This window comes from Salvia hispanica, chromosome 1 (genome assembly GCF_029641045.1).
Source record: "Salvia hispanica isolate PSC_SH4W2 chromosome 1, Shi_PSC_v1, whole genome shotgun sequence".
Taxonomy (NCBI): domain Eukaryota; kingdom Viridiplantae; phylum Streptophyta; class Magnoliopsida; order Lamiales; family Lamiaceae; genus Salvia; species Salvia hispanica.
In genome coordinates, this window is record NC_142692.1 from 34,049,624 (window position 1) to 34,076,576 (window position 26,953).

The 26,953-nt window shown below is 34.0% G+C and overlaps 2 protein-coding genes, 1 long non-coding RNA gene and 1 pseudogene across 4 annotated transcripts; 1 reads left to right on the forward strand and 3 right to left on the reverse strand.

Moving 5' to 3' along the window:
* The first annotated feature begins 1,397 nt into the window (after positions 1-1,397).
* LOC148933659 (uncharacterized) lies at positions 1,398-3,503 on the forward strand. The gene is made up of 2 exons (XR_016137194.1): positions 1,398-1,477; positions 3,231-3,503. It is a non-coding gene; the product is annotated as an uncharacterized LOC148933659 (long non-coding RNA).
* A 1,875-nt stretch (positions 3,504-5,378) lies between these two features.
* Positions 5,379-9,709, reverse strand: LOC125222720 (protein DETOXIFICATION 33-like; annotated as a pseudogene). Its single transcript, XR_016130229.1, has 9 exons — positions 9,415-9,709; positions 8,984-9,179; positions 8,564-8,908; positions 8,403-8,489; positions 8,108-8,164; positions 7,790-8,028; positions 7,520-7,638; positions 5,741-5,827; positions 5,379-5,632 (listed from the first exon to the last, which is right to left on the reverse strand). The product of XR_016130229.1 is annotated as a protein DETOXIFICATION 33-like (transcript).
* A 15,485-nt stretch (positions 9,710-25,194) lies between these two features.
* On the reverse strand, positions 25,195-25,587 carry LOC148933660 (Ribosomal protein S12/S23 family protein). Its single transcript, XM_089063267.1, has one exon. It carries the CDS (start codon positions 25,585-25,587, stop codon positions 25,210-25,212), a length of 378 nt encoding a protein of 125 aa, XP_088919393.1. The 3' UTR covers positions 25,195-25,209.
* On the reverse strand, positions 25,499-26,001 carry LOC125209450 (NADH:ubiquinone/plastoquinone oxidoreductase, chain 3 protein). The gene is given in 1 exon segment (XM_089063268.1): positions 25,499-26,001. A coding segment is annotated over 1 exon segment (357 nt). The 5' UTR covers positions 25,993-26,001; the 3' UTR covers positions 25,499-25,635.
* Positions 26,002-26,953: the final 952 nt, after the last annotated feature.

A 26,953-nucleotide genomic window follows, 5' to 3' on the forward strand; every position in this document is an offset into this window, starting at 1 on the left:
CCAACATAATTAGACAACATTATAAAACTACAATCAAGACATACTAAAAAAAACTATGATCAAGATATAGCTAATTAAAAGTCCTCACGAATTTCGTTGATGAATTCGTCATTGATGATATTATAAGCAATTTCACCTTCAATTCTAGACATATGATTAATGAGCTCATACAATTTCCTATACCAATCTAAAAAAGAATTTAAACCGACCACATTTTCCTCTTCAGCATCACCTTCCATAACACACCCCTAAATTAGGTGCTTATTCATGATTAATGAACTCATCAACTGTGAAGAAATAACCACCCATAAAACACTCCTAAATTGTATATTTCCTATATTTATAGGCAATTCATATATATATAAGTATACAAGAAAAAAAATTATTGAAACAAATGAAGCAAGACTATGATCTAGATTATGAACAATGAAGCCTTTTTCCGGACATTTCAATCTTTTTTTTTATGTTACATTATCATAATCAAGAAAATTCCAACCTGCGCTTCTTTAAGCAAATTTTGAGCGACTTTTTAAAAATTGTGATTGGGCCAATTTGATTGAATGTGTTTAATAAACTAAACTCGAAGCCCAGTCCATGATAAATTTGTCAAAAAAGCATCGTAGTAAGACCAAACCTAATCGATGAAATGAAATTTTAAATGACATTAAATTTTATGTTGATGTTTGGTATAATATAAGTGTAACACCCGCACTTTTTGAACCATAGCCGAACAAATATCACCTTGCATTAGTTGTTATTTTCTTGTTTGTTCGGATTTTAAAATGTGTGCGATCTCGATAATCATAAAAAAGGGACGTTTAATAGTTTTAGTAAATGCGGTATAAAAATCTATGAGTTCGTTTAACACAAGTTCAAATAGAATTTGTAAAGTCCTACACTATTACAATTTATATATCGAGAATAAAGCAAAACAAGGAGACGTGCCCCGAATCTCGTTGGTTGTGCACATCCCGGACCCCCACCTTCATTTTGTGCTCCTATCGATTGTTACATCGCACACTTCCGAAACCTACAAAAATAGATAAATATTAGTCGCATCACCATCACATCTTTCAAATCAAGACAAGACTTTTGACGAAATCACATCACATCAAACACGTTCACCGAATGACGGCACATGTTTTCCAAATGGCGATTGTACTTGTTAGCCGTCATTTTGGATGACTGAGACATAAGATTCTTTCCAAAATTGGTAGTGTGAATGATAGATGTGATAACTTAACCCAAATGGTAAAAAGTCGCTACATTTTGGACAATACTTTTCCTTCATGAATCAAGCTATTGACCATGCATTTCCATGCACCTATTTTCTCTATAAATACTACACCCACTCCACTCTTTAATCTTTGGATCCACTGCAAAATCTCCAAGTAAATTATCTCAATGTGAGGTTTAACGAGAGTGCTAGAGGAAGATCCAAATTTCATCTCCACCTTTCTTTCCTCTTTTCTCCAAGGTAATTATCTTTCCAAAACTTCTTTTACTTCATAGCTTTTGTCTTTCCACATTCAAAGCATGGACATTTAGAGTTGAACATGCCCAACACCATCACATTATTGAATGCCATCAACTTAGGAAACACCAATGCTTATGATCAATTAGTTTATGAACAAAACTTTCTTATCTTAGTAACCAAGAATCCAACATATTTCTCTTATTTAGCTTAATCAATCAAGAAAAGCATGAAAGTATGAACTTTTGATAACCACGAATATAATGTTGAGCTTGAGAACGAAGATTTAGCTTTTAAGGGTACAAAAAAAAAGCATCGGGCTGACCAAACGGCGCCGCTGCTGTTGCTGTCACTCGGCAGAAGCCGCCGCTGCTGCCGTCTCCGGCAGCCACCCACACCCGCGCAGCTGCTGCGCTCGGCAGACACACGTGACTGGGCACCGCTGCAAGCCGGCAGTTGAGATCGAGAGAGAAGAAGAGTTGAAATCATGGGAGAGAGAGAGCTCGACCAGAGCTGGCGTTGGTCGCCAGCGGCTAGTGTGTAGACGGATAGAAGAGTGTCCGAGAACTTTGGCATATAGAGAGGGAGAGCGTGAGACCGAGAGAGAGAGAGAGAATGACAAGGGTGGCGGTCAGGAAGAGAGATTGAAGGAGATGAGACAGAGAGAAAGATATGAATGGGGCCTTTGTTCTATTTAATTTACTGGGCCATAAGAATAATTTAAGTAATTAGGATTAGTTTTGGGTCTAACAATTGTTTAATTAGATTGGGCCCGTAGAAGAGGTGGGCCACTCTAATCTTACTAAGAATGAGACTTAAAATTTTTCGGGGGACACAAAAGATCGAATGAAGATACAGACGACGTCCAACGTTCACGGAGTTTAATTAAGACTTCCCGAAATAATTAATTTCAAAGAAATGCTATTAATTAAATTTCCCGATTTAATTAATATGCAAGTTTTCGGAATTTTTCTTAAGAGTGAACGAAGGATAAAAGGATTAATTAGGGGCATGCATTCATATTAAAGTATAAGAATTTCTTGAGTCTCATTAGTACGTTGTTTGTTTTCAAAAGGCTTTTTTTTTCGCAAGTTAATGGCGGTGTGAGAAAAACTCAAGTTAAGGAACTTTAAGCGGACGAGGTGGGCTTTCTAACCTATGTATTAATGTGGCTTTGTGAATTATGTTTCAAGTCTATTTTATAGTGATAATGATGTTATGTGTGAGCTTTACTATCCTACTTTTTTTTATGCGGATGAAATTGTCAAAAGCTATGAATGATTTATGAAATGATGTTAATTTAAAATCGCACTTTCTTTTCTTTCAAAAGATTGTCAATGCCATAAATATTTTTGTTTTGTCGATGCCTATCTGTTTGGCTATGCCAAAATGAATGAATGAATGAATGGAATGATTACGAACTCCAATAGGACTGAAAATCCTAATCGAGTAGCATGCACAAAAGGAATGGACCGTGAGTCATCGAGAGGGTTGGCCGGTCAATGTGTCGTGGAAGGTGACCGCCTTCTCGTCACTAAAGGAATGTACAAATATGGCAGATTGATAGAAAGAACTTAGACTACGGTCAAACTTTAAGCTCACTGAAAACTTAGTAAGCTCAGGCCTTTTAAGATAAAACCCCTGAGTGTTACTGTGATGACATGGCAAAAATTCTTATATGTATATGTGTATCTTTTGGCAAAGTGTCCACTGAGTACTCTCGTACTCAGCCCTGCATGTATTTCTAAATGTGCAGGTTGAGCCGTGGATGAAGTGGTGCTGAGTGAGATTGGTGATTTACGTATCTTTGTAGGACCCTCGAAGATATATGTCTCCATACATATTGTCGCGTTCAAACCTTCTTCCGCTGTGTATTTTATCCTTGTCTTGTGATAGACTTATCAGTGAGAACTATGATAGGAATGTGAAGTACAAGTTGATGAACTTTTTTTTTTTTTTAGTTTGTATGACCATGTAAATCCCTTGTGAAATCCTAATATCTTTCGAAATAAAATGGACGTTTGGTTCACGATTGGTTTCCTTTTTATTTCCTTCTTATTTTTCCTTTATTGTCACGATTTCCTTTATTTGCTATCATTAGCAAAGTGCGGTCGTGACAATAAGATTAAAAATAAAATTATTTTAGTAATATGTGTTTGATAGGCTAAATATTTTTAAAACTAAATTGTAAAATGACATTTTTATCCTTACAAATTCTATAATACTACTACATGGAGTACTATTAATTTATCTCATTTTTTTTAAAAAGCTGAAAATAATTATAATATGCAACACATGCTAATTAATTTCTGAACCAAAATACCTAATACACAAATATTTTTCTAGAGTTAATGGTGCGAAATGTGTAAAATCAAACTGATCAAATTCACTGTAACGCAATTTTGTGCGAATTTCGGAAATTTGACTAAAATTTATAGTTTTATACAAATGAATTTGACAGCCATTTTTAATTTCCACTATCCACAATTATCTCATATTTTGACTAATGCTAATGTACTAAAAATAGAATATTAATAATTAGTCTAATATTTTGGCACCGACGTAACAAAATATTTTATTGAGCTTTAACATTAATTAATACTAATAAATACATGAGACTCTAAAACGACCTTTTTCGATGTACTAATTAATAAAATATCCTCTCAATTTAAATATTAATGGGACAAAGGCGCCTAATTAAAATAATCACATTCACAAAAGTAAAATTAAATAAGTTATATATAAATATATCTAAGATTAAAATAACATAATGAAAAGTAAAATATTACTTAGTATATGACTAAATTCAAAATAAATTGTAGTAAGATCCACAGAAACACATAATATCTTATGTCAGTTACGTGCATTGCGATTTATTGTGGTGTTCTGTCAATTTAGAGGCTTCCATATAATGTAGTTCTTTATTACATATTATTATTCTTTTGAAAAAATCTATATCTGTCGACCTATATATATGAGTAATTATGGGGTCCAAAATTACATGCCCACTTAAATGATTCTAACTTTAAGTAGCTCACAACCATATGCTCTAACAAGATCCATTTCTCCTCTTGTCATTTTATTAGATTCATGGCATCTTTTATAGCAGCTTTGAAGTATGAAAACCGGTCTCATTTGGAATTATTTATCAGGTCATTAAATTTCAATGTAAAAGACTATAAGCTTATCTATACTGTCGAACGCTTTCAGCAAGCATAAATGTGAAAAAGATCTTTTACTTTTTTGTATTGTGTTAAGTCTGATCCATCTATCACATTCACACACACATCAGTTATCATGTATTTTTCCTCTAAAACACTCGGTCTTGTTGGTAAATTGCTGAAGGTTTCTTAAGCTCGACTATTTGTTGGACATATTGGGTACCATCCTACTTTTGGAACCTCAAGATGTTTATTCATAGTTCGTAAGGATGGAGAATTGGTCAACTTCTCATACTGGAAATGCATAAGACATTTTAGGAAGAGTAGACGCAACGACTGAACGTAACTCGTTTTTTAAGAAAAAAAAACAGGCTCCCATACTGATACCCATAAATGGCTTAGTGTAATACCTCTTTTTCCTCAATCATGTCATATTACTTAGATGAGGATTGGTATATATTATGCTGGAAAATAGTTGGAAACTATCATTCTGAATGTAGCCGAGTTGGATTATGAATGCTTAAATGGAAATAGTAGCTCTGTCTTATGATTAGCATTTTATTAATTGGCTCTTTCTGTTGTAGATTTAGGATGATGTTTTTTTCTATATATTTATAACATTTAATTTTCTTTTGAAAATACAGCCAATATATGTTGGTCTTCCATAGCATCCATTATTTTCTTTACTGCATTTTTCATTTCCAAAATAATATTTTAGGAGTATTTGATAAGTGAGTTTCACATTTGACTAAGTCTATCTCAATCACATTTTATTACAAAATTATAGTAGTGTATGCTAGTTTGGATTTCAGAATAAATTTTTGCCAAATGGGGGGGCCAATCTGAAAATCCAAAAGCTGATAGACTATGAATCTGAACAAACCAAAAACGTATAAAAATCTGAATTCAAAAATCCAAAAAAACAGCATCAGCATTAGCTCCGGTGGTTGGCAACATTTCCACCCCATTTTTTGACACGGCTCTCTGCTTCATTGGCCTATATAATTCAAGTTGAGAAATTGGAATCAAACTCTTCCTCACACTTGTATCATATCACAATCACTTTATTCCAATTATACTAAGTAAATAAATGAAACAGACAAACCTCTTTTTCCCAATTTCTAGCTGATACGATGCCTATCAAGATCAGTGTCTGCAGACAAATTCCACCAATCATTCCACCCCAAATTCCCTGCATATATTCACCATGTTTTAGATACTAATACATGCGTTTCAAAAAATATTTCTCTTTCCATTTTTTCGATTTTATACAGAGTTATTTAACATGTTAAGTGAACAAAGAATAACACAAAAATATTTCTACTCTTTTTCAGAAATATGTCACTTTAAATAGGATATCCCAAAATAAACCAAAAAATGTGCTTCTTAAAATATGATATAGAGAATAATAGGACTCGGATAACACATGCGGAGTATCATTCGTACCAATCATAAAATAAATGCAAAATACATTCTTAGGTCCTTATACTTTAGTCAAAATGTTCATTAGGTCCTTGTACAATTTTTTCGTTTTAATAGGTCCTTAAACTTTTCACAATATTTTTGTCAGGTCCTCGTACAATTTTTCGTTTTAGTAGGCCCTTATACTTTTATCATAACTTTCATTAGGTCCTTGTACAATCTTTTATTTTAGAGACTTTTTTACATTTATCTTGGATAATAATCTAAATTTAATTAAACTTAATGAACTTTTTAATATTCCATTATTTAACTTAGCATAGTATATGAAGATAATATCATCTTGTTATCCAATAATCTCAATAACTGTAGAGAATAATAAAAAGATTAACCGTGATGATTGAAGATTAAAATCGATTTTTTTTAGAATAACTATCCGAATTTTCAATTGATTATTTATATTTATATTGAAAGATACGTTTCATGAATATTTATAATCATAAGAAAAGTTAAATAACAAAATTAAAAGGTTCATTAAATTTATTAAATATAAATTATTATCTAAGATAAAAGTAAAAGAATATCTTAAAATAAAAAATTGTGTAAGGACCTACTAAAAGTTATAATCAAAGTATAAGGACCTACTAAAACGAAAAAATTGTACGAGGATGTGATGAAATTTATGAGAAAGGTATAAGGACATATTAAAACGAAAAAATTATACGAGAACCTAATGAACATTTTGATTAAAGTATAAGGACCTAAGAATATGTTTTGCCTAAAATAAATCTCAAAGCTTAGCATTTAATAGGTGTCGTTGTGACGTGTATTCAAAACATGGATAAAATTTGATTGGACTGCTTAAGAAATACTCCCTCCGTCCCATAATAGATGTCACACTTTCCTTTTTAATTTGTCCCTTAAAAGATGTCACATTTCCTCTTTTAGAAAAAGTTCTCTCTTATATCAATTATAAAATTATATTTTCTCTCACCACTTAATACACAAAATAACATCTCCTAAAATCATGTGTCATCTTCCAAGTGTCACATCTACTATGGGATGGAGGGAGTATAGTAAAACAAATGAATGGTGGGTGGTTTGGATCCCATGCTATTATGGCCGATAGAACAATAGTAGATGTTGTTTCACACTCAATTATTTTATAAAGAAGTTAATATTTAAAATTATAATTTAGGAAAAAAATAATTGGGTGTGTGATACAATATCCACTGCTATGCTATCAGTCACACACATTACACATATAGTATAATACTCTCTCCTTATCAATAATAAAAAATATTTTATACACTATTTTTTATATATTAAGTAGATATATTAGTGTTCTTGTTCCAAAAAACGTAGTAATAAAAATGAAAGTATGTTATTTTCATGCAGATAGAAGAGTTATTTTAATAATGAATAACACAACTAGGTTTAAATTGTAAGATGGGAAAGTTCATACCACAGAGCCAAAGTCGAAAACAAAGCCTAAGAATATCCCAAGTGGTAGTCCCACGATGTAATAACACCCGATGTTGATGTATGCCACAATTGATTGCCATCCAGCTCCCACAGCAACCCCTAATCAAGCCACTATGTCGGGCCATTATCTCAACGTTTCCAAAGTAATGTCGAAATTATAAAATTGGTGAAATTTCGTGCAATAATGATGCCAACGAGCACCCTAGAAATATGAGAAGGGTGCTCGTTGGCATTATAGGCGATATAGTACCAGATAAGACGGGCTGAAGGCCGTTGAGCAAGACAGTAAGAGCAAGGAGAGTTGATAGCCTTGTCGTCTCCTTAGCCACCGCATCACTACTGGTGAAGAGGTAAGGAAAAAAATCCTTTGTGGCTAACACAATAGCCATGCAAACCACCCCGATCAAGATGGTGGTGATCGACACCACCACCACCGAGAACTTAGCAGCCCTGGCATTGCCTGCCCCGAGCTCGTTGGAGACTCTCACACTGCAATGAATTTAGTTACAGTGAACGAGGTTTCAAACGAGTTAGATTTCCGTATATAAACAAGTGAAAGAAGGAGCACCTTATGGCAGCATTGAATCCAATTGATATCATTGCATCCCACCCATTGATATTCATGCTGCAACACACATTTGCAAAAGGTGTTAAAACCTAACTCAATATAGCCATGATAAAAATGAAGAATCTTGTTTTCTCAATCAATGTAGCCATTTTTCATCCATGATCAAAATCAAGAATCTTGTAAAAATCTAACTATATGTAGCAATTCATCTGTGATCAAAACCAAGAATCTTGTTTTCTCAATCGAAACAAGAAAAGAAGAGAAGGATGGTGGGACAACAAGACGAGCCACGTACCAGATAGACAGGGCATCCACCGATATCACAGGGTTGTCCAAATACCCTGTTATCACTAACAACACCATCAAATACCAGAACTCCAAGCTGCACATCGAAGCAAAGTCACACCAACATCAACCAAGATTCGTGCAAAGGCGCAAACGACAAAATCACTTTACCATAACATGACAGCAGAGGCCAGAGAGAGCTTCACAAAGTCATACAGTCGCGAAAGGCCAGCCAAGAGAAGCCACTCCACGCCCCATCAGACTTGGTGTAGAAGATGTAAACCAACTGCAAGATCACAATGAGCCACCACGACACATTGAGAGTGATTGCAGCTCCAACGAGCCCCCATCCGAGGTACAAGATCAGAAACCAGCTGAAGAACGTGTGCAAAATCAGAACGAAGAGGGAGATCCACGCCATCACCATGAGCTTCCTCTGCGATTGCAAGAACTTCTGTATAGGGAAATTCACCGCATACGCAAACATCTGTGGTATCATCAAAATTGCAAACCTACCTGCACCAAACACATACTTTGTTCAAACACCAAACTACATTAAAGTTTTATATTCAAAGATTGAATGAAATGAACCTGCAGCTTGAGAAATCTCATCAGACTCCCCGAAGAATATGAGGATAGGAGCAGCAAAGAGGTAGATCGGAAGGAGCAAGAACGACGTGACAAGCAAGATGATCCATGATCTTTGCATATAAACACCAAGCATCCTGATCTGCCCTGCACCAAATGCTTGCCCACACAATGTTTCTAAAGCACTTCCCATTCCCAACTGCAATCAATACCATAGTTCTTGTTGAATTTCGCAGCAAAGTGCCTTGTTCAAAAAAACAACAGCACATTTCAAGAAACTTATGTGTTTTCTTAATAATAAGCTAACACACATGAAGGTAAAATCTGTTTTCCCTGTTTTTCACATGAATATGATAAGATATCTACACACACACGCACAGTGTCTCTTCCTTACTTTCCAACAACAATTAAAGGTGAAAAAAAATCCATTTTACCATGGCGCCAAAAACAAGACCAGCAATGACAGAGTTCTCGACGGAGACAGCGGCGAGCTCGAGCTCCCCGACTTGGCCGGCGAAGATCTGCGTGAGGGCGCCGAGCGAGTACTGACAGATGTTGGTGAATATCGCCGGCCCAGATATCCCCCACAGCGTCTTCGATTCCACGCCGAAACTCTCCAAGAAGCCGCCGCCGCCGCCGCGCTTCTCGAGAAGCGGCTGCTCTCCGCCGCTGTCCATGGCCGGAATCACGGTGTGATAAATTATAGTACTATATTTATGTGACCGGATAGTATTACTCTCCTCGTATTATAGAGGAAAAATATTTATTTCAACCGGATCTTCTAATCTCATGACTAAGATTTAGTCTTAGTTTGAGATTGCTAATTAATTAGCAATTGATTACTCCCCCTATATATGGGATTACTCCCCTATATATGGTATAGTGTTACAATAAAGAGGGTTGTCATCTTAATACACCCATATATGTACTATGGTGCCACGGATAACACCATACCACCAATATAGTACTATATTTATTAGATATTGCAGTCTATTGTATTAGATATTGCAGTCGTGGTAAACTGCAATATTGTTGTGGTAAGACTGCAATATTCAATGAATAACACTGCAATCTGGTAACGTAAAATTAGAAATTTTCTATTTTACCCCTCCGTGTTTTTATACATGGTAGCATGACAAGCGTATAATGTTACAGTAAATAAGGTTGTCATCTTAATACATCCACACACACACACACACACACACACATATATATATATATAGAGGAGTGATCAATGTTTAACTAATTTTAAGTATATAACTAGAGAACAAATCTCAGCCACACATCTTAATACATCGAATTAATTCTATGACTTAACTATTTTTACATATTTTAATTAAAAAGTAATTAAGAAGGGCATTTTTGGAACCATATTCTATGGGAGATTCACGCTTCATCCAGATTTGCTCACACAGAATCAAAACACCTACATTTCGGCGACGCCCTACTCCGTTCTGCCACCGATAAACCTCCATGCTCGCGCCCTCACCTTCTCGTGCTCCTCTTCCATCTCCTACAACTTCATCTCCATCTATGCCATCACCAACGTCTTGCGCAACAACAAGAGAATCCTCTTCTTCCTCGACGGAGTCCATCGCTTCAGCAAGACGCAACAAGACTTATGCAGATTTGCTACAATCTCCATCGCTCACGCTCATGTTCAACAATTACATCTTGCAAAATATTCATCTCAAGAGCTGATTTCTTTATCTTAATTGTCGATTTCACGAACTGCTATATCACTTTCATCGCAAGAGCTGATTTCTCCCTTGTCAATTGTTAATTTCACGATTTGCTATATCAATTTTCATCGCAAGAGCTGATTTCTACATCGCTAATAGTCGATTTCATCGCTAATAGTCGATCGTCCTTCATCATGAATCCTTCGAGGTACTGCAAAAAGATGAAAGACAAAACAAAACAGAGGCAGTGGGAATCTGGCAGAAATAGTTCACTTTGTAGAATGTTTAGTTCACTTTTGAATGATTTTTAATATCTGAGTGAAGAATATTGGTTATAGTGTACTGCTTTTTCATAGAGTGAAGTATATTGCCCATAAAGTGAAGTATATTGAGCATATAGTGAACTATTAAATGCTTATAGTGAAGTATTGAGCATACCTTATGGTGTACTGTCTTTTCATTCCGGTGAAATAAATATGATTTTTAATATTGCATAAAGTGAAGTATATTGAGCATAAAGTGAAGTATATTATGCATAAAGTGTAATGTTCTAATGATGTACTGTTTTTTTTCATATAGTGAAGTATATTGGACATAAAGTGAAGTATATTGAGCATAAAGTGAAGTATATTGTGCATGTCTTATAGTCTACTATTTTTTTCATTTTCAGTGGAATATATTGTGCTTATAGTGATGTAAATTGAACATGCCTTATAGTTTACTATTTTTTCACTACAATGAAGTATATTGTGCATATAGTGAACTATTATATGTTTACAATGAAGTATAATAACCTTACAGTGAATTATAGTGAAGCAAATATGCTCTATAGTGAAACAAATATGCTCTACAGTGAAGTAAATAGTCAACATAATATTTAATTTAATTGAAACGGATGAGCTTTATATTGAATATAATGACAAATATTATGAACTATATCATTTTCATACAAATGGTCATGAACGCTTGAAGTTTACAATAATTTTTCCACATCTATCTCCAAGTTGTGACTTCACTCTAAGCATAATCTGTTCACTCTAAACATAATATTGAATTTAAATGAACTGAATACGGTTTACAATGAACTAAATGAAACATGTTATGAATATATCAAATTGGTACATCTTCGCCTTCATAGACGCCAAGCTTCCAATCATCATCTTGGCCTCTACTTTCGTTGCTCTAGATCTTTCTCTTCGTCTTCCTTTAAGTATATCAACAGCTTTCAAAAGATTAATAGTTGTCCTGCCATTTATAGAAACTATAAGCATGGATCACAAACACTTCACTTTAACCATGAAATGAAAGGTTAATTAAGTGTCACTCTAAATCAATAGCAACACTTGTGCCAATATCAACGGCTCAGAATCAATCTTAGCACCTCAACTTTGACATGTTAGATTAAGACATCATTAACTAAATTCCCAATAAGATACCCTATTTGGAAGGATATCCAACGCAAAAAAAGTCAAAAGCACATGGAAAATACACCAACTTCACTCTAACACTGGAATACTTCACTCTAACACTGTTTTACTTCACTGAAATGGAAAAACAAAGCACTACAAGCATAGATCACAGACACTTCACTCTAACACTAGAATACTTCACTCTAACCATGTTTTACTTCACTGAATTGGAAAAACAAAGCACTACAAGCATAGATCACAGACACTTCACTCTAACACTGGAATACTTCACTCTAACTATGTTTTACTTCACTGAATTGGAAAAACAAAGCACTACAAGCATAGATCACAGACACTTCACTCTAACACTAGAATACTTCACTCTAACCATGTTTTACTTCACTGAATTGGAAAAACAAAGCACTACAAGCATAGATGACAGACACTTCACTCTAACACTGGAATACTTCACTCTAACCATGTTTTACTTCACTGAATTGGAAAAACAAAGCACTACAAGCATAGATCACAGACACTTCACTCTAACACTGGAATACTTCACTCTAACCATGTTTTACTTCACTGAATTAGAAAAACAAAGCACTACAAGCATAGATGACAGACACTTCACTCTAACACTGGAATACTTCACTCTAACCATGTTTTATTTCACTGAATTGGAAAAACAAAGCACTACAAGCATAGATCACAGACACTTCACTCTAACATTGGAATACTTCACTCTAACCATGTTTTACTTCACTGAAATGGAAAAACAAAGCACTACAAGCATAGATGACAGACACTTCACTCTAACACTAGAATACTTCACTCTAACCATGTTTTACTTCACTGAAATGGAAAAACAAAGCACTACAAGCATAGATGACAGACACTTCACTCTAACACTGGAATACTTCACTCTAACTATGTTTTACTTCACTGAATCGGAAAAACAAAGCACTACAAGCATAGATGACAGACACTTCACTCTAACACTGGAATACTTCACTCTAACCATGTTTTACTTCACGGAATTGGAAAAACAAAGCACTACAAGCATAGATCACAGACACTTCACTCTAACACTGGAATACTTCACTCTAACCATGTTTTACTTCACTGAATTGGAAAAACAAAGCACTACAAGCATAAATCACAGACACTTCACTCTAACATTGGAATACTTCACTCTAACCATGTTTTACTTCACTGAATTGGAAAAACAAAGCACTACAAGCATAGATCACAGACACTTCACTCTAACATTGGAATACTTCACTCTAACCATGTTTTACTTCACTGAAATGGAAAAACAAAGCACTACAAGCATAGATGACAGACACTTCACTCTAACACTAGAATACTTCACTCTAACCATGTTTTACTTCACTGAAATGGAAAAACAAAGCACTACAAGCATAGATGACAGACACTTCACTCTAACACTGGAATACTTCACTCTAACCATGTTTTACTTCACTGAAATGGAAAAACAAAGCACTACAAGCATAGATGACAGACACTTCACTCTAACACTGGAATACTTCACTCTAACCATGTTTTACTTCATTGAAATGGAAAAACAAAGCACTACAAGCATAGATCACAGACACTTCACTCTAATAATGTAATACTTCACTAAATGAAAAACAGAGCAGGTAGTTGTTACTCACGATCGGAGTCTACGGTTGTTGTTTTTCTTTTTTTTCTGTCGATCAAAACCTACACATAACATAGAAGTAGTTAACTGTAGTAATTAACTGTAAGCTAACATCTGTTCTGTTAAATTTGGATTCCATAATAAACTACTGCATATCTCACTTATTAAAAACTCTCGACGTTTGAATTTGCAGAATTCTCAAAACTAAATCTAAATAAGAATGAGAAATCTAAATCAGAAACTAGAAGAACAACTTACATTTTGAAAAATCTTTCTATTTGAATTCATTGTTCGACTATGGATGGAGGCGACGGCGATTGCAGCGATGATGGATGGAAGCGATGGCGACGATGGATGGAAGCGACGACGACGGTGGATGGAAGCGACGACGACTATGGATGGAGGCGACGGGAAGAGCAGTGATGGTGGGAGATGAATTCTGCAAATGAGAAATTAATTCAATTGTTAACCCTAATTTTATTAGTGAAATGTCCATTATACCCCCGCCTTGTATAGTGAAGTAAATTTGTGATAGAGTGAACTGATTTCTCCTTCAAATTCGAAAATCTCATGTGTTAAAACTAGCCCTTGATTTTCTTGATCCTGTGGCTGTGATTTGTTCTCTAGTTATATACTTAAGGGGCACTTTCCCCATATCACTACTATATATATATATATATATATATATAGGGTCCTATTCTAATGTTTATAGCACCCTAATCCAAAAAAGAGACTAAATCTCCACCATTGGATTTTAAAATGAGTGGATGAGATTAAAGCTCACAAATCTCAATAAATAGTATACAAAAGATCAACAAAAGGGTAATATCGTCATTATGTTATCATATGATAATTTTCGTGAGTGTTTTTTTATATCAACATTGTGTATTACAAATATCAACAATATGACATTAGAATATCAACACAAGGACAAGAAAATATCAACACATTTTTATTGAGATTGGACATGCATAATATTGAGATTTTGCCTACAATATATTGAGATTTTTTGTTGCATTTGTTGATAAAAGCTGCTTATCAACATGTACGAAAATTGAAATATAATTTATCAAATTTCATCACCCGAACATCGTTGGAACATATGCAATTGAGATCTCGTTGGAATCCTTATTAAATTGTCTATAATTTGATATATTTTTTGCGAAAAAATAATTTAAATTGAGAGAGTTACGTAAATTTAAAGATTTGAGATAATTTTGAGGAGAGAGAAAGTAGTTAGTTATAATTACTACATATAGGATTTGACATTAATACCCTTTTAATTTAATTAATAATTATTTAAATTTAAAATATATTACACTTGACATTATATCAACCACAAGATCTTCTAATCTATTGGTTAAAAATTGGTCTCAATTTTGGATTGATAATTAGTTAGCAATTGATCACATCCCTATATATATATATATAGGATTGTGATCAATTGAGATTTTTTATGCTAATTGAGAAATGAGATGCAATATCAGCCACTCATTTTTATTAAATGAGTGGTCCAGATTTTTCCACATGGAAAATATCTTTAGATTAATTAATTATGAAAGGGCAGAATGGTAATATCATAGTAAATTTTATTCAATAAATATTTTTTTTTAATTTTTAATTTTAATTTTTTATTAATTTTTTTAATTTTTTTTAAATTATTTTTTATTTTTTATTATTTATTTTTATTTATTTTTAAATTTTTTTATTTATTTTTTATTTATTTTTTTATTTATTTTTAATTTTTATTTTTCAACTACATATACAATTCATGTCAACTACACACATATAATTGACGTAAATTATGTGTACAATCCATGTCAACCACACATACAATTATGTCAACTACACACATATAATGTCAACTATGTGTACAATCCATGTCAACTACATATACAATTCATGTTAACTACACAATATAATGTCTACTACATGTACAATCATGTCAAATAATATTTATTGAATAAAGTTGTTGACATTTGATGTGTAGTTGACATGAATTGTATATGTAGTTGAAAAAAAAAAATTAAAAAAATAAAAAATAATAAAAAAACGAAAAAAAATTAAAATAAATTAAAAAAAATTAAATAAAATAAATTTTTTTTTTTATAAAAATAATAAAATTACAATTATGCCCCTCTGTTGACATAAACTACATGCTGTTGACATTTCACAAATATTCTGGATGAGTGGCCGAGATTGCATCTCTTTGCATCTCAATTCTCAATTAGGTTGATAAATCTCAACCTAACAAGACTATATATATATATATATATATATATATATATATAGGTTCATGATTAATTGAGATTTTTTAGGCTAATTGAGAAATGAGATGCAATATCAGCCACTCATTTTTATTAAATGAGTGGCCCAGATTTTGCCACATGAAAAATATTTTAGATTAATTAATTATGAAATGGCAGAATGATAATTTAAGTTTAAAACAAATGAAACGTGGTTTCCAGCACTCCAATTCAATTTCATTCCCAATTTTCCTCCATTAAAGCAACGCCTTCACCAAATCTTTAACCAATTAGCCAATGGAAGGCGTTTCCGCCACCGTCTACCGAGGAATCAGAGGCTACTGACGCCGCAAGGGCTACCAGCGCATCGCCGACGCTGGTCACAAGCAGAAGATGCGAGTTGTAGAGCTAGGCGATTCCGGCGGGGTGACGCGGCGGAGGTCGTGGCGCATCAAGCTGATGCTGCGGCTGAAGCTTGCCGTGAATCTCCTTCGATTTCGCTATCGTCAGATCGATCATGCCGTAGGCGATGTCTCTGTCGCCGTCGGAATCGAAGCGGTGCACCTCCGATCTGAGGATGTTCCGACACACGTCTGATCTATCAGTTTCAGAGCAAAGATCTCTCAGGTATTTTTCAGCGTTGTCGCCGGAATCGGAGCTGTGTGATTTTCTTGATCTTTTCCGGTAGCCTCAAAACTAATTCAAAACTAATTTGATTAGAAGAGCGAATTAAGTATGCTGCTTCATCTAATTTTGTGTTTTCGCACAACGTTGGCAGATTGAAATGCTAATTTGATTAGAAGCGCGAATTGTGATTTTTTCAATTTGAAACTTCAACTGTTTGATTGGCTTTCACTGAGTTTTGAAGAAACAGAAACTTCAACTGTTTGATTGAATTTTTTATGCAGTTGTTTGGATTTCGAGAAATCTCGTTATTTTTGGCTATGAGTGAAGGTTCAATTCGTAGGAGAAATCATTAGTTTATTGTTTTTCTCTAGAAATTTTGTTTCTCCGGCGTGAATCGCGAGCGTAAGCGAGGTCAGATCTGTGATCATAATGGAGTTGCTGATTCTCTACTATATGAAAATAAGTTCAGAATTTTGTAGCGGATTGCTGTAACCGACTACGTCCGTCTCTGATTTTTCAGATTTTTTTTATGGTGGTGTTGGTATATAAATCAATTCTCAATTTCTGTTATGCTTTCTGTTTCTGGAAAGTGTATTTGGTGTTAATTTTGATAAATGCAGTATATATTGCATCAAATTGTGTTTGCTTATTCAATTATTTGCTTGTTTGAGGTTGGATTTGTTCCTATTTCTGCAAACTTGAACTTAAGTAGTTGAATCTCCAAAAAAACTTCAAATTCTGTTTTGTGTTTCTGGAAAGTGAATTTGGTGTTAATCAATTGTGATTAGATAAAAATAATTGTTATTTTTTAATTATCAATTGTGTTGGATGTAGCTAGATTGGAGAATCTAGCTTAATCATAATGCACTCTAGATGTTTGGTGATATTCCTTTGTTAATGTCAACTACGCACATATAATGTCAACTACATATATAATGTATGTCTAACTACATATACAATTCATGTCAACTACACACGTATAATGTCAACTACACACATATAATGTCAACTATGTGTACAATCATGTCAACTATGTGTACAATCATGTCAACTACATATACAATTCATATCAACTATACACATATAATGTCAACTATAAGTTGTTGACATTCGATATTCTCGGTATTAATATGTGAATTGTAAGTATTATTTTTTAGTTGTTGACATTTTAATACGAGTTGTTGACATTCGATATTCTCGGTATTGATATGGAATTGTAAGTATTATTTGATAGTTGTTGACATTTTAATACGAGTTGTTGACATTCGATATTCTCGGTATTGATATGTGAATCATAAGTGTTATTTGTTAGTTGTTGACATTTTAATACGAGTTCTTGACATTTGATATTCTCGATATTGATATGTGAACTATAAATATTATTTGTTAGTTATTGACATTTTAATACGAGTTATTCTCGGTATTGATATGTGAATTATAAGTGTTATTTGTTATTTGTTGACATTTTAATACGAGTTATTGACATTCGATATTCTCGGTATTGATATGTGAATAGTAAGTGTTATTTGTTAGTTGTTGACATTTTAATACGAGTTGTTGACATTCGATATTCTCGGTATTGATATGTGAATTGTAAGTGTTATTTTTTAGTTGTTGACATTTTAATAAGTGTTATTTTATTGAATGTTGAAGATTTGAAGATTTGAAAATTTGAAGATTTGAATGTTGAAGATTTGATGATTTGAAGATTTGAATGTTGAAGATTTGGAGATTTGAAGATTTGAATGTTGAAGATTTGAAGATTTGAATGTTGAAGATTTGAAGACTTGCAGCTAGAGGTTTAGAGAGGATTTTAGAAAATGATTTCAAATATAATTTAATGAAAAGACAATTATACCCCCGTGTTGACATAATGTGATAGTTGTTGACATTAAGTTAATCTTGTGAATTAGTGGCTGAGATTGCACCTCATTTCTCAATTATGCTAAAAAATCTCATCCTAACAAGACCATATATATATATATATATATATATATAGGATTGTGATCAATTGAGATTATTTAGGCTAATTGAGAAATGAGATGCAATATCAGCCACTCATTTTTATTAAATGAGTGGTCCAGATTTTGCCACACAATAAATATTTTCAGATTAATTTAATATGAAAGGGTAAAACTGTCTTTTCGCGTTTTAATATAGGTTTCTTCAGCATATTACCATGAGATTGGCGATTCTTGTTAGATTTTGCAATTTCCGTCAGATCACTGATTGAATCTATTTTAACGATTTATGATTCAATTGATTCGAAAATTAGACTCAGACGATTTCAACGATTTCAACAATATCTGATTTGCGATTCAATTTTCGAAAAACAGATTTCTGTGTTGATTTTGAAGTTTTTCGGTCGATTTTACCGATTTTGAAGTTCTTCAGCTTTCAATTGCGATTTTGGTGAGAATTGCGATTTCGTGAGATCTCTGATTCAATTGACTAAAAAATTAGAACGCAGACGATTTCAACGATTCGAACGATATCTGATTCGACGATTCCCCAGGATATCAATTTTCGAACAGAAGACAAATCGACGGATTTCGGTGTTGAATTTGAAGTTTTTAGGTCGATTTTATCTACTTTGATTCTGTTTTTATGTTTTATTTGTTGATGCCCAGTCAAATTTCTTCCTAATCAATTTTTATTTTTTTTGCTTTTCATCTTTAGCTTCGATTTCACTTCATAATCAACACCTAAGTGTTATCTGATGGATTCTTCATCTTATTCCGAGTCGACGTCGACGAATGGTGGAGGTAATTTGGTTTGATTTTCATTAACATGATTTTTTTGTTTTGTGTTGGTGAATTATACTTTGTTGACATGACATGATGTATGTTACCTGTCAAATTTTGTGTTATGTTTGTGAATTATACTCTGTAGCTATACTCTTTGTTGATATTCTGTTTCATTAACATAATTTTTTTGTGTTATGTTGGTGAATTATACTCTGTTGACATAAACGCACTATTGATATTTAAATTGATGTTCTGTTGACATAAATGCAAATCTGTTGGCATGATGTATGTTATCTGTTAAATATTCTATGTAGCTATACTCTTTGATGACATTTTGTTGATATACAAAATAGTTTTATGCAAAATGAACCCTCCCATGTCTGAACAGCCCCTGCTGTGGTGTTTGTTGGTGGAGGAAGGGGTTAGGGATAGTGTTGAGAGTCCATGATAGGATGTCTGATGTATGTTACCTGTTAAATATTTTATGTAGCTATACTCTTTGTTGAAATTTTGTTGATATACAAAATAGTTATATGAAAAATGCAACCTCCCATGTCTGAACAACCTCTGCTGTGGTGTTTGTTGGTGGAGGAAGGTGTTATGGATAGGGTTGAGAGTCCATGATATAATGTCTGAGATGTTGGTGCTGGTGTGGGTCAATTAAGATATGCTATAGTTGACATTATCTGTTTCAGTTTGTTTACATATTTTCCCATTATGTTGTAGGATTTGTTATTCCAATTTATGATTGCTTGCTTATGCAATTTGCATAATTTGAGAGATGAATCTGATTGGATTGCAGTTATCATGATAATTCATTTGCAACTTCTAAGGCTCTGCATATAGCTAATAAGATCAACTCTTCATCAACATTCCATGTATTGGAAGCCTTTTTCCACCATCAGGTACATTGTGAATCTCCTACATCGGTTCTTGATCTTATACTTCATGAAATCTTGTGTGTGGTTTTTTTTTTTCAAGCGCGGTTGTGTAGTATAAAGCTCGAATTACTTAGTTGAAGATTGCAATGCTGCATAACATGCTAATTGCACTTGAGATTGATTGAAAATTAAAACAGGAACTGTTTTATGGGAAGGTGACATTTAACAAGTCTAAAGCAGCTGTGAGGGAGCGTATAGCGGACTTCGCAGCAAAGGCCCTTGGATCGTTGCCGTATTGTTCTGCAGTCAAATCCGGCTTCAACGACATGAATTATATGTAAAACATTGTTGTTGACATGAATTATATGTAAAACGTTGTTGTTGACATGATTTATATGTAAAATGTTGTTGTTGACATAAATAATATAGGTCGTTGACATGAAAATATTCGTTGTTGACATTAATTATTTGTAAAATGTTGTTGTTGACATAATAGTTGACATAAATAACGTTTGTTGTTGACATCGTGGTTCCCATAAATAAAATTTGTTGTTGACATCATAGTTGACATAAATAATGTTCGCTGTTGACATTATAGTTGACATAATGTCTCCGTAGTTGACATCGCGAAAATGACAATTATGCCCCCTAGTTGACATAATGTTTGAGTAGTTGACATTGTGCGAAAATTGTGAATGAGTGGCTGAAAATTGTTGACATTTGGTTATAAGTTGTTGACATTTTAATACAAGTTGTCAGACTTGCCTCCGTGCTACTCGCTGATGAGGGCGTCCAGGCTGCCTCAGTGAGGGGTAATTACAATTACAATTCATGTTTTTAAGGTTAATTACAATTAAAAATCATGTCAACTATATATACTAGTCATGCCAACAACTAATATAATTATGTCAACTATGGTGCATATCGTGTCAACGGTACATAAAAGTCATGTCAACTACGGTACATATCGTGTCAACTACACGTACAAACCATGTCAACTATGTTACACACTATGTCAACTACACGTACAAGCCATGTCAACTATACATAGAAACCATGTCAACAACAATTATAAGTCATGTCATCTACACGTACAAGCCATGTCTACAACAATCAGAGTTGTTTTTTAGTTGTTAACATATACTAAAAGTTATTGACATTATCTTATTAGTTGTTGATATTTGATTTTGCTCTCTAATGACATCTATCTTATAATTTTCTTTATTAATTATAATATTTATTTTCTGAGTTGTTGACACTTTATACAAGCCGTTGACATTTGGTTATAGGTTGTTGACATTTCAATACAATTTGTTGAACTGATTAACATTTGATATAACTGCTAAGTTCAAAATTCAGAATCCACAATAATAGTTTTAAAACTCATCCAACTATATAATTTAAGATTACTAACACATGGAGATGTAGTCATATAATTTAAGATTACTTAAACATATAATTTAATTATGCTCAATTATAATTCATGTTTTTAAGGTTAGTTACAGTTAAAAATCATGTCAACTATATATACTAGTCATGTCAACAACTAATATAATTATGTCAACTATGGTGCATATCGTGTCAACGGCACATACAAGTCATGTCAACTGCGGTACATATCGTGTCAACTACACGTACAAACCATGTCAACTATGTTACACACTATGTCAACTACACGTACAAGCCATGTCAACTATACATAGAAACCATGTCAACAACAATTATAAGTCATGTCATCTACACGTATAAGCCATGTCTACAACAATCAGAGTTGTTTTTTAGTTGTTAACATATACTAAAAGTTATTGACATTATCTTATTAGTTGTTGATATTTGATTTTGCTCTCTAATGACATCTATCTTATAATTTTCTTTATTAATTATAATATTTATTTTCTGAGTTGTTGACACTTTATACAAGCCGTTGACATTTGGTTATAGGTTGTTGACATTTCAATACAATTTGTTGAACTGATTAACATTTGATATAACTGCTAAGTTCAAAATTCAGAATCCACAATAATAGTTTTAAAACTCATCAAACTATATAATTTAAGATTACTAACACATGGAGATGTAGTCATATAATTTAAGATTACTTAAACATATAATTTAATTATGCTCAATTATAATTCATGTTTTTAAGGTTAGTTACAGTTAAAAATCATGTCAACTATATATACTAGTCATGTCAACAACTAATATAATTATGTCAACTATGGTGCATATCGTGTCAACGGCACATACAAGTCATGTCAACTGCGGTACATATCGTGTCAACTACACGTACAAGCCATGTCAACTATGTTACATACTATGTCAACTACACATAGAACCATGTTAACAACAATTATAAGTCATGTCAATAACAATTATAAGCCATGACAACTACACATAGAACCATGTCAACAACAATTATAAGCCATGTCAACTACACATAGAAACCATGTCAACAAGAATTATAAGTCATGTCAACAACACGTACAAATCATGTCGACAACAATTATAACCAAATGTCAACTACACTTTCAAGCCATGTCAACAAAAATTCAGTCATTTTATAAAAACAATATACTATTTAATCTTAGTTATAGTTATTTTATTTTAACAATATTCTCTTCTTTCTCTTTCCCTTTCTCCTGTTGTTTTTCTTTGTTCCTTTCAACTTGTGCGTCATCCATTGGGCCTGCAGCGGGTGGTGAGATAGGAGAGGCTGATTCATTGGCTCACCCCTTTAGGATCATAACCTGGCGATGTAGGGATATTTTCTCTGTTTCTTTCTTCTGCATACTGCTTGTAAATTAGTTCTACAATGTTAGTATATAAACTGTAGGAGTAATCTAATGTCAACTCAGAGAAACATATGTAAACAAAATGATGTACTTACTTCATCAAAGAAATGTCCAAATTTAAAAGTTGGAAATTCAGTCAAATCTTCAAGAACTTCATTTTCTTTTTCAGCAATAACTATTGATTCAGATATTGTTTTCCAGTGATCAAAAGTATCAGACTTGTCTTGAAGGAACGTCTTGGACAAATGAAAAAACTTGTCGGCCACAGATTCAAGTGGAGTCGTTTGGCTTCCAAGTGCAGATCTAGCCATATCACACACCAATCCAAATAAAAAATTAGATTTGATGTGTGAGGGAGCTTCTTTAAGGACCTAGACAAGATTGATCTTTCCGTAATTCATGTGATTAATGGTTTTCACTACATTTTGTATGAATTCTTTTGGGAGTAGGTTTTGGGAAGACCCAACACCACTGTCATCAACATCAGGCATTTGTTGTTAAGGCACTTGTTCTTCCTCAATGGACCCAACTTCACCGCCAACGACTGCCTTTCTCTCCACCACAATATCATCTCCCGTCTCCTTCCCCATTACATCCTCTGGTCCAAAACATACAGTATATATATATATATATATATATATATATATATATATATATATATATATATATATACCACATCATTCATTTATATATATATATATATATATATATATATATATATATATATATACCACATCATTCATTTATTCATTCAGAAAAACGCTTCATATTTTGGAACGGAGCTTCTGTCCAAATACAGCAGCCTCTCCGTGAAATCCTGGCTCCAGCAGCAGGGCTCCAAGCATTTCACCGGCCGCGGCCTCTTGATGGCTAACGGCAACGACTGGTACCACCAGCGCCATATCAACAGTCAACAATCAATTAGTGAAATCGATCCTGTTTATAATGTGAATATAACTATGTCAACAGTCATTCAAACAAGAATACACTATGTCAATATCTTGTTTATAATGCACAGTCTAATTAGTGAAATTGATCCTGTTTATAATGTGAGTATAACTATGTCAACAGCCATTCAAACAAACATACACTATGTCAACAATATACAATATCATGTTAACAGATGTATACTTTTATAGCTATGTCAATAGCTATTGAATAAAATGTCAATAATCTTAAAAATTTAAACAAATCCTTAACTGGAAGGTGATGCTTGATGTCCTCTGATGTTCAATTGCGCTTCTTCAATTGCTAATCAACAAAAAAAATCATCAGAAATTGAATTCATAAGAAAACTGATTATTCTAGTATTAATCACATCAAAATCATACTACTAATGAAATCGAATAAGGAAAATCCCCCCAAAATCAAAGAAAATCAGAGAAATCATCCACAATTCCACATCAATGTCGCAACCAGATCGGCCCCAAATTCTGGGAGGTAAATTGCGATGAATTTATTTTTGTCAAATTTAGCAGGAATGTCAAATTCTCAATCATCCACAACTTCCGATTCTACCATCACTAATCAACAAAAAAAATTAGCAGGAATCGAATTCATAAAAAAGAAATCCAGATGTGTTTTAATACACCAAAATCGAAGCAATATACTTAAAATTTGAATCAATTTCTTAACCTGAATAAGTCGCTTCAACCGTCGCCGATTTGGAATGTTATCTTCGATCGCTGCTTCAGCCAATTCAGCTTCAATCGATGTTTCAACCGATTCTTTTCGATTTTGCTCTTCTATCGTCATTGTAGAAAACTCTGTTTGACTGTTTACGATTTGAATTTTGAAGATCAGCGAGATTTTGCAGATTTTGAAGGGGTTCGAATGGTATGAATTGTATGAAGATTTGAAGATTTTTCAGCAGAGAGGTTTTAAGAAATTGGATTGAAATACGTTTTTATGTTTTAAGTTTTTTAATTAATGAAATTACAATTATACCCCCTTGTTGACATAATGTGGTATTTGTTGACATTTTGTTAATCTTGTGGATTAGTGGCCCATATTGCATCTCATTTCTCAATTTAGCTAAATAATCTCAACCTAACAAGACCCTATATATATATGTAGTGGCTGCATATTCAGTCGAGCACATGTGGCTGAGTCGCCCGTACCTGAGCTCGAGAAACTTTCCTTATACTGACCGAGAAAAACAAGTTCCAGAGGCATCTTCCATTCATATCGATTTGGGTTTTTCCGCACCATATTTTGATCTGCCTCTTCTTCGATCCAGAATTCCCAGCAAATCCCTGACTCCTCGAATACAATGGGATTTCACACCTGGCAAATCTTTGACTCTACCTCCTCTTATTAAGACCTTAGAATGTTCCTGCGAATTATGACCTTCGCCTGGAATGTGAGCAAATATATCATGTTTATTGCTCAACTGTACTTTGGCTATCTTACGTAGAGCTGAATTCGGTTTTTTCGGTGTTCTCGTTGAAACACGCGGGCATACTCCTTCCTTCTGGGGACATTGATCCAAAGCTCGAGTACGGTCCGTGCGCCGTTTTTCTTCTCTACCATGACGAATCAATTGATTTAATGTAGGCATCGCTCTTTCCTTTGTCCTTCCCCCCTATTTTTGCCCTATCACTAGTGGTTACTCCCGATCCGAAGCACCCCTTTTCCATTCATAGAGAGATCCAATCGTCAAAATCAATAAAAAGGCCATCATGGACCAAGATCCAAAGGGATCAATCTTGTTGGGAGGTACTGCCCAAGGAAAGGAAAAGGTGACTTCCGGATCAGGAATAATAAATAAAATGGAAACAAGATAAAATCGTATATCAAAACGACTTCTGGCATCACCGGAAGGATCGAAACCACATTCGTGGGCCGAAAATTTTTATGGATAGGTCGAACTATTGGAAGAAAATGGAAAAGGAAGACCGAGTGGAATCAAAGAAACTAGCGAACTGATCACTAAATAGATCAAAATAGGTTCAAATTCGGACATCACCACAGCACACTTCATTCTTTCGCTCCTTGCTCGCGGAGCAACATACCGGAAAAAAAGAAGAAAAAAACGATTTCTTGGCAACTTGGACAACATATTAGGTTAGCGGGTATAAAACTTGGCGCGCTCTTGACTAAGCATCGAGTCGAACTTAGTCGGGAGTGCTTCTGCAGGAGTGCAGTCCAATTCCCGTTGGAGGGATTGGGTATAGCCCGGCTGTATAACCCCACCATAAAAATCATATCGCAAATTGGTCAAGAAGTGATTAAAAGCGGATAACCTTTCTATGGTGAGTGGATCCTCTATTTCACCAGGGATGTGAACCACCCCGGCAAAATAGAAAGGGGAGCCTACTGTGTCCCAGGCATCTATACCCAGATTTTGAATAGGACCCCTGCAGAATTTCTCGCTCCTCCGAGCTTGATGCGCCGGCATCACCCACGTGCGGTCCTACACTCAAGACTGGCAGGAACGGGAATAAGCCGGTCATTAAATCCGGAACTACGTTGGAAAAGTATATATGAATCCAAGAGACTAAGAGAGATAATGCAAATATCAAGGATATATAAATAATATATACAAGCGGAGGCCCGTGCTTCTTTCTCAAAGCCAAAGATTCACCTTAAATCACGGGAACTTCTCCTTTTTGGTTGACAACTTCTGTTGGGCTGACTAAGCCCACTATCCTAACCTAATAGGGTCCCATCTTGTGTCGGGTTAAGGCTCCACCTTATGTTGGGGCAAGGGCAGACTATTCTGATTCAATTGCTAAGAGCTCCTTCTTCTGCATAGCCAAAAGACTCTCTCTTTAGCTTTAGCCTGCCATTGCTTCTCAAATTGAGTCAAGTACGGATTTTACGTCCAAGAAAGAATTCTTTTTCATCCCTCATTTGAACTAAATAATTACTAAATAAAGTAGTTAAGATATGATATTTCAAACGCGACTCCGAATCGAGTTGGG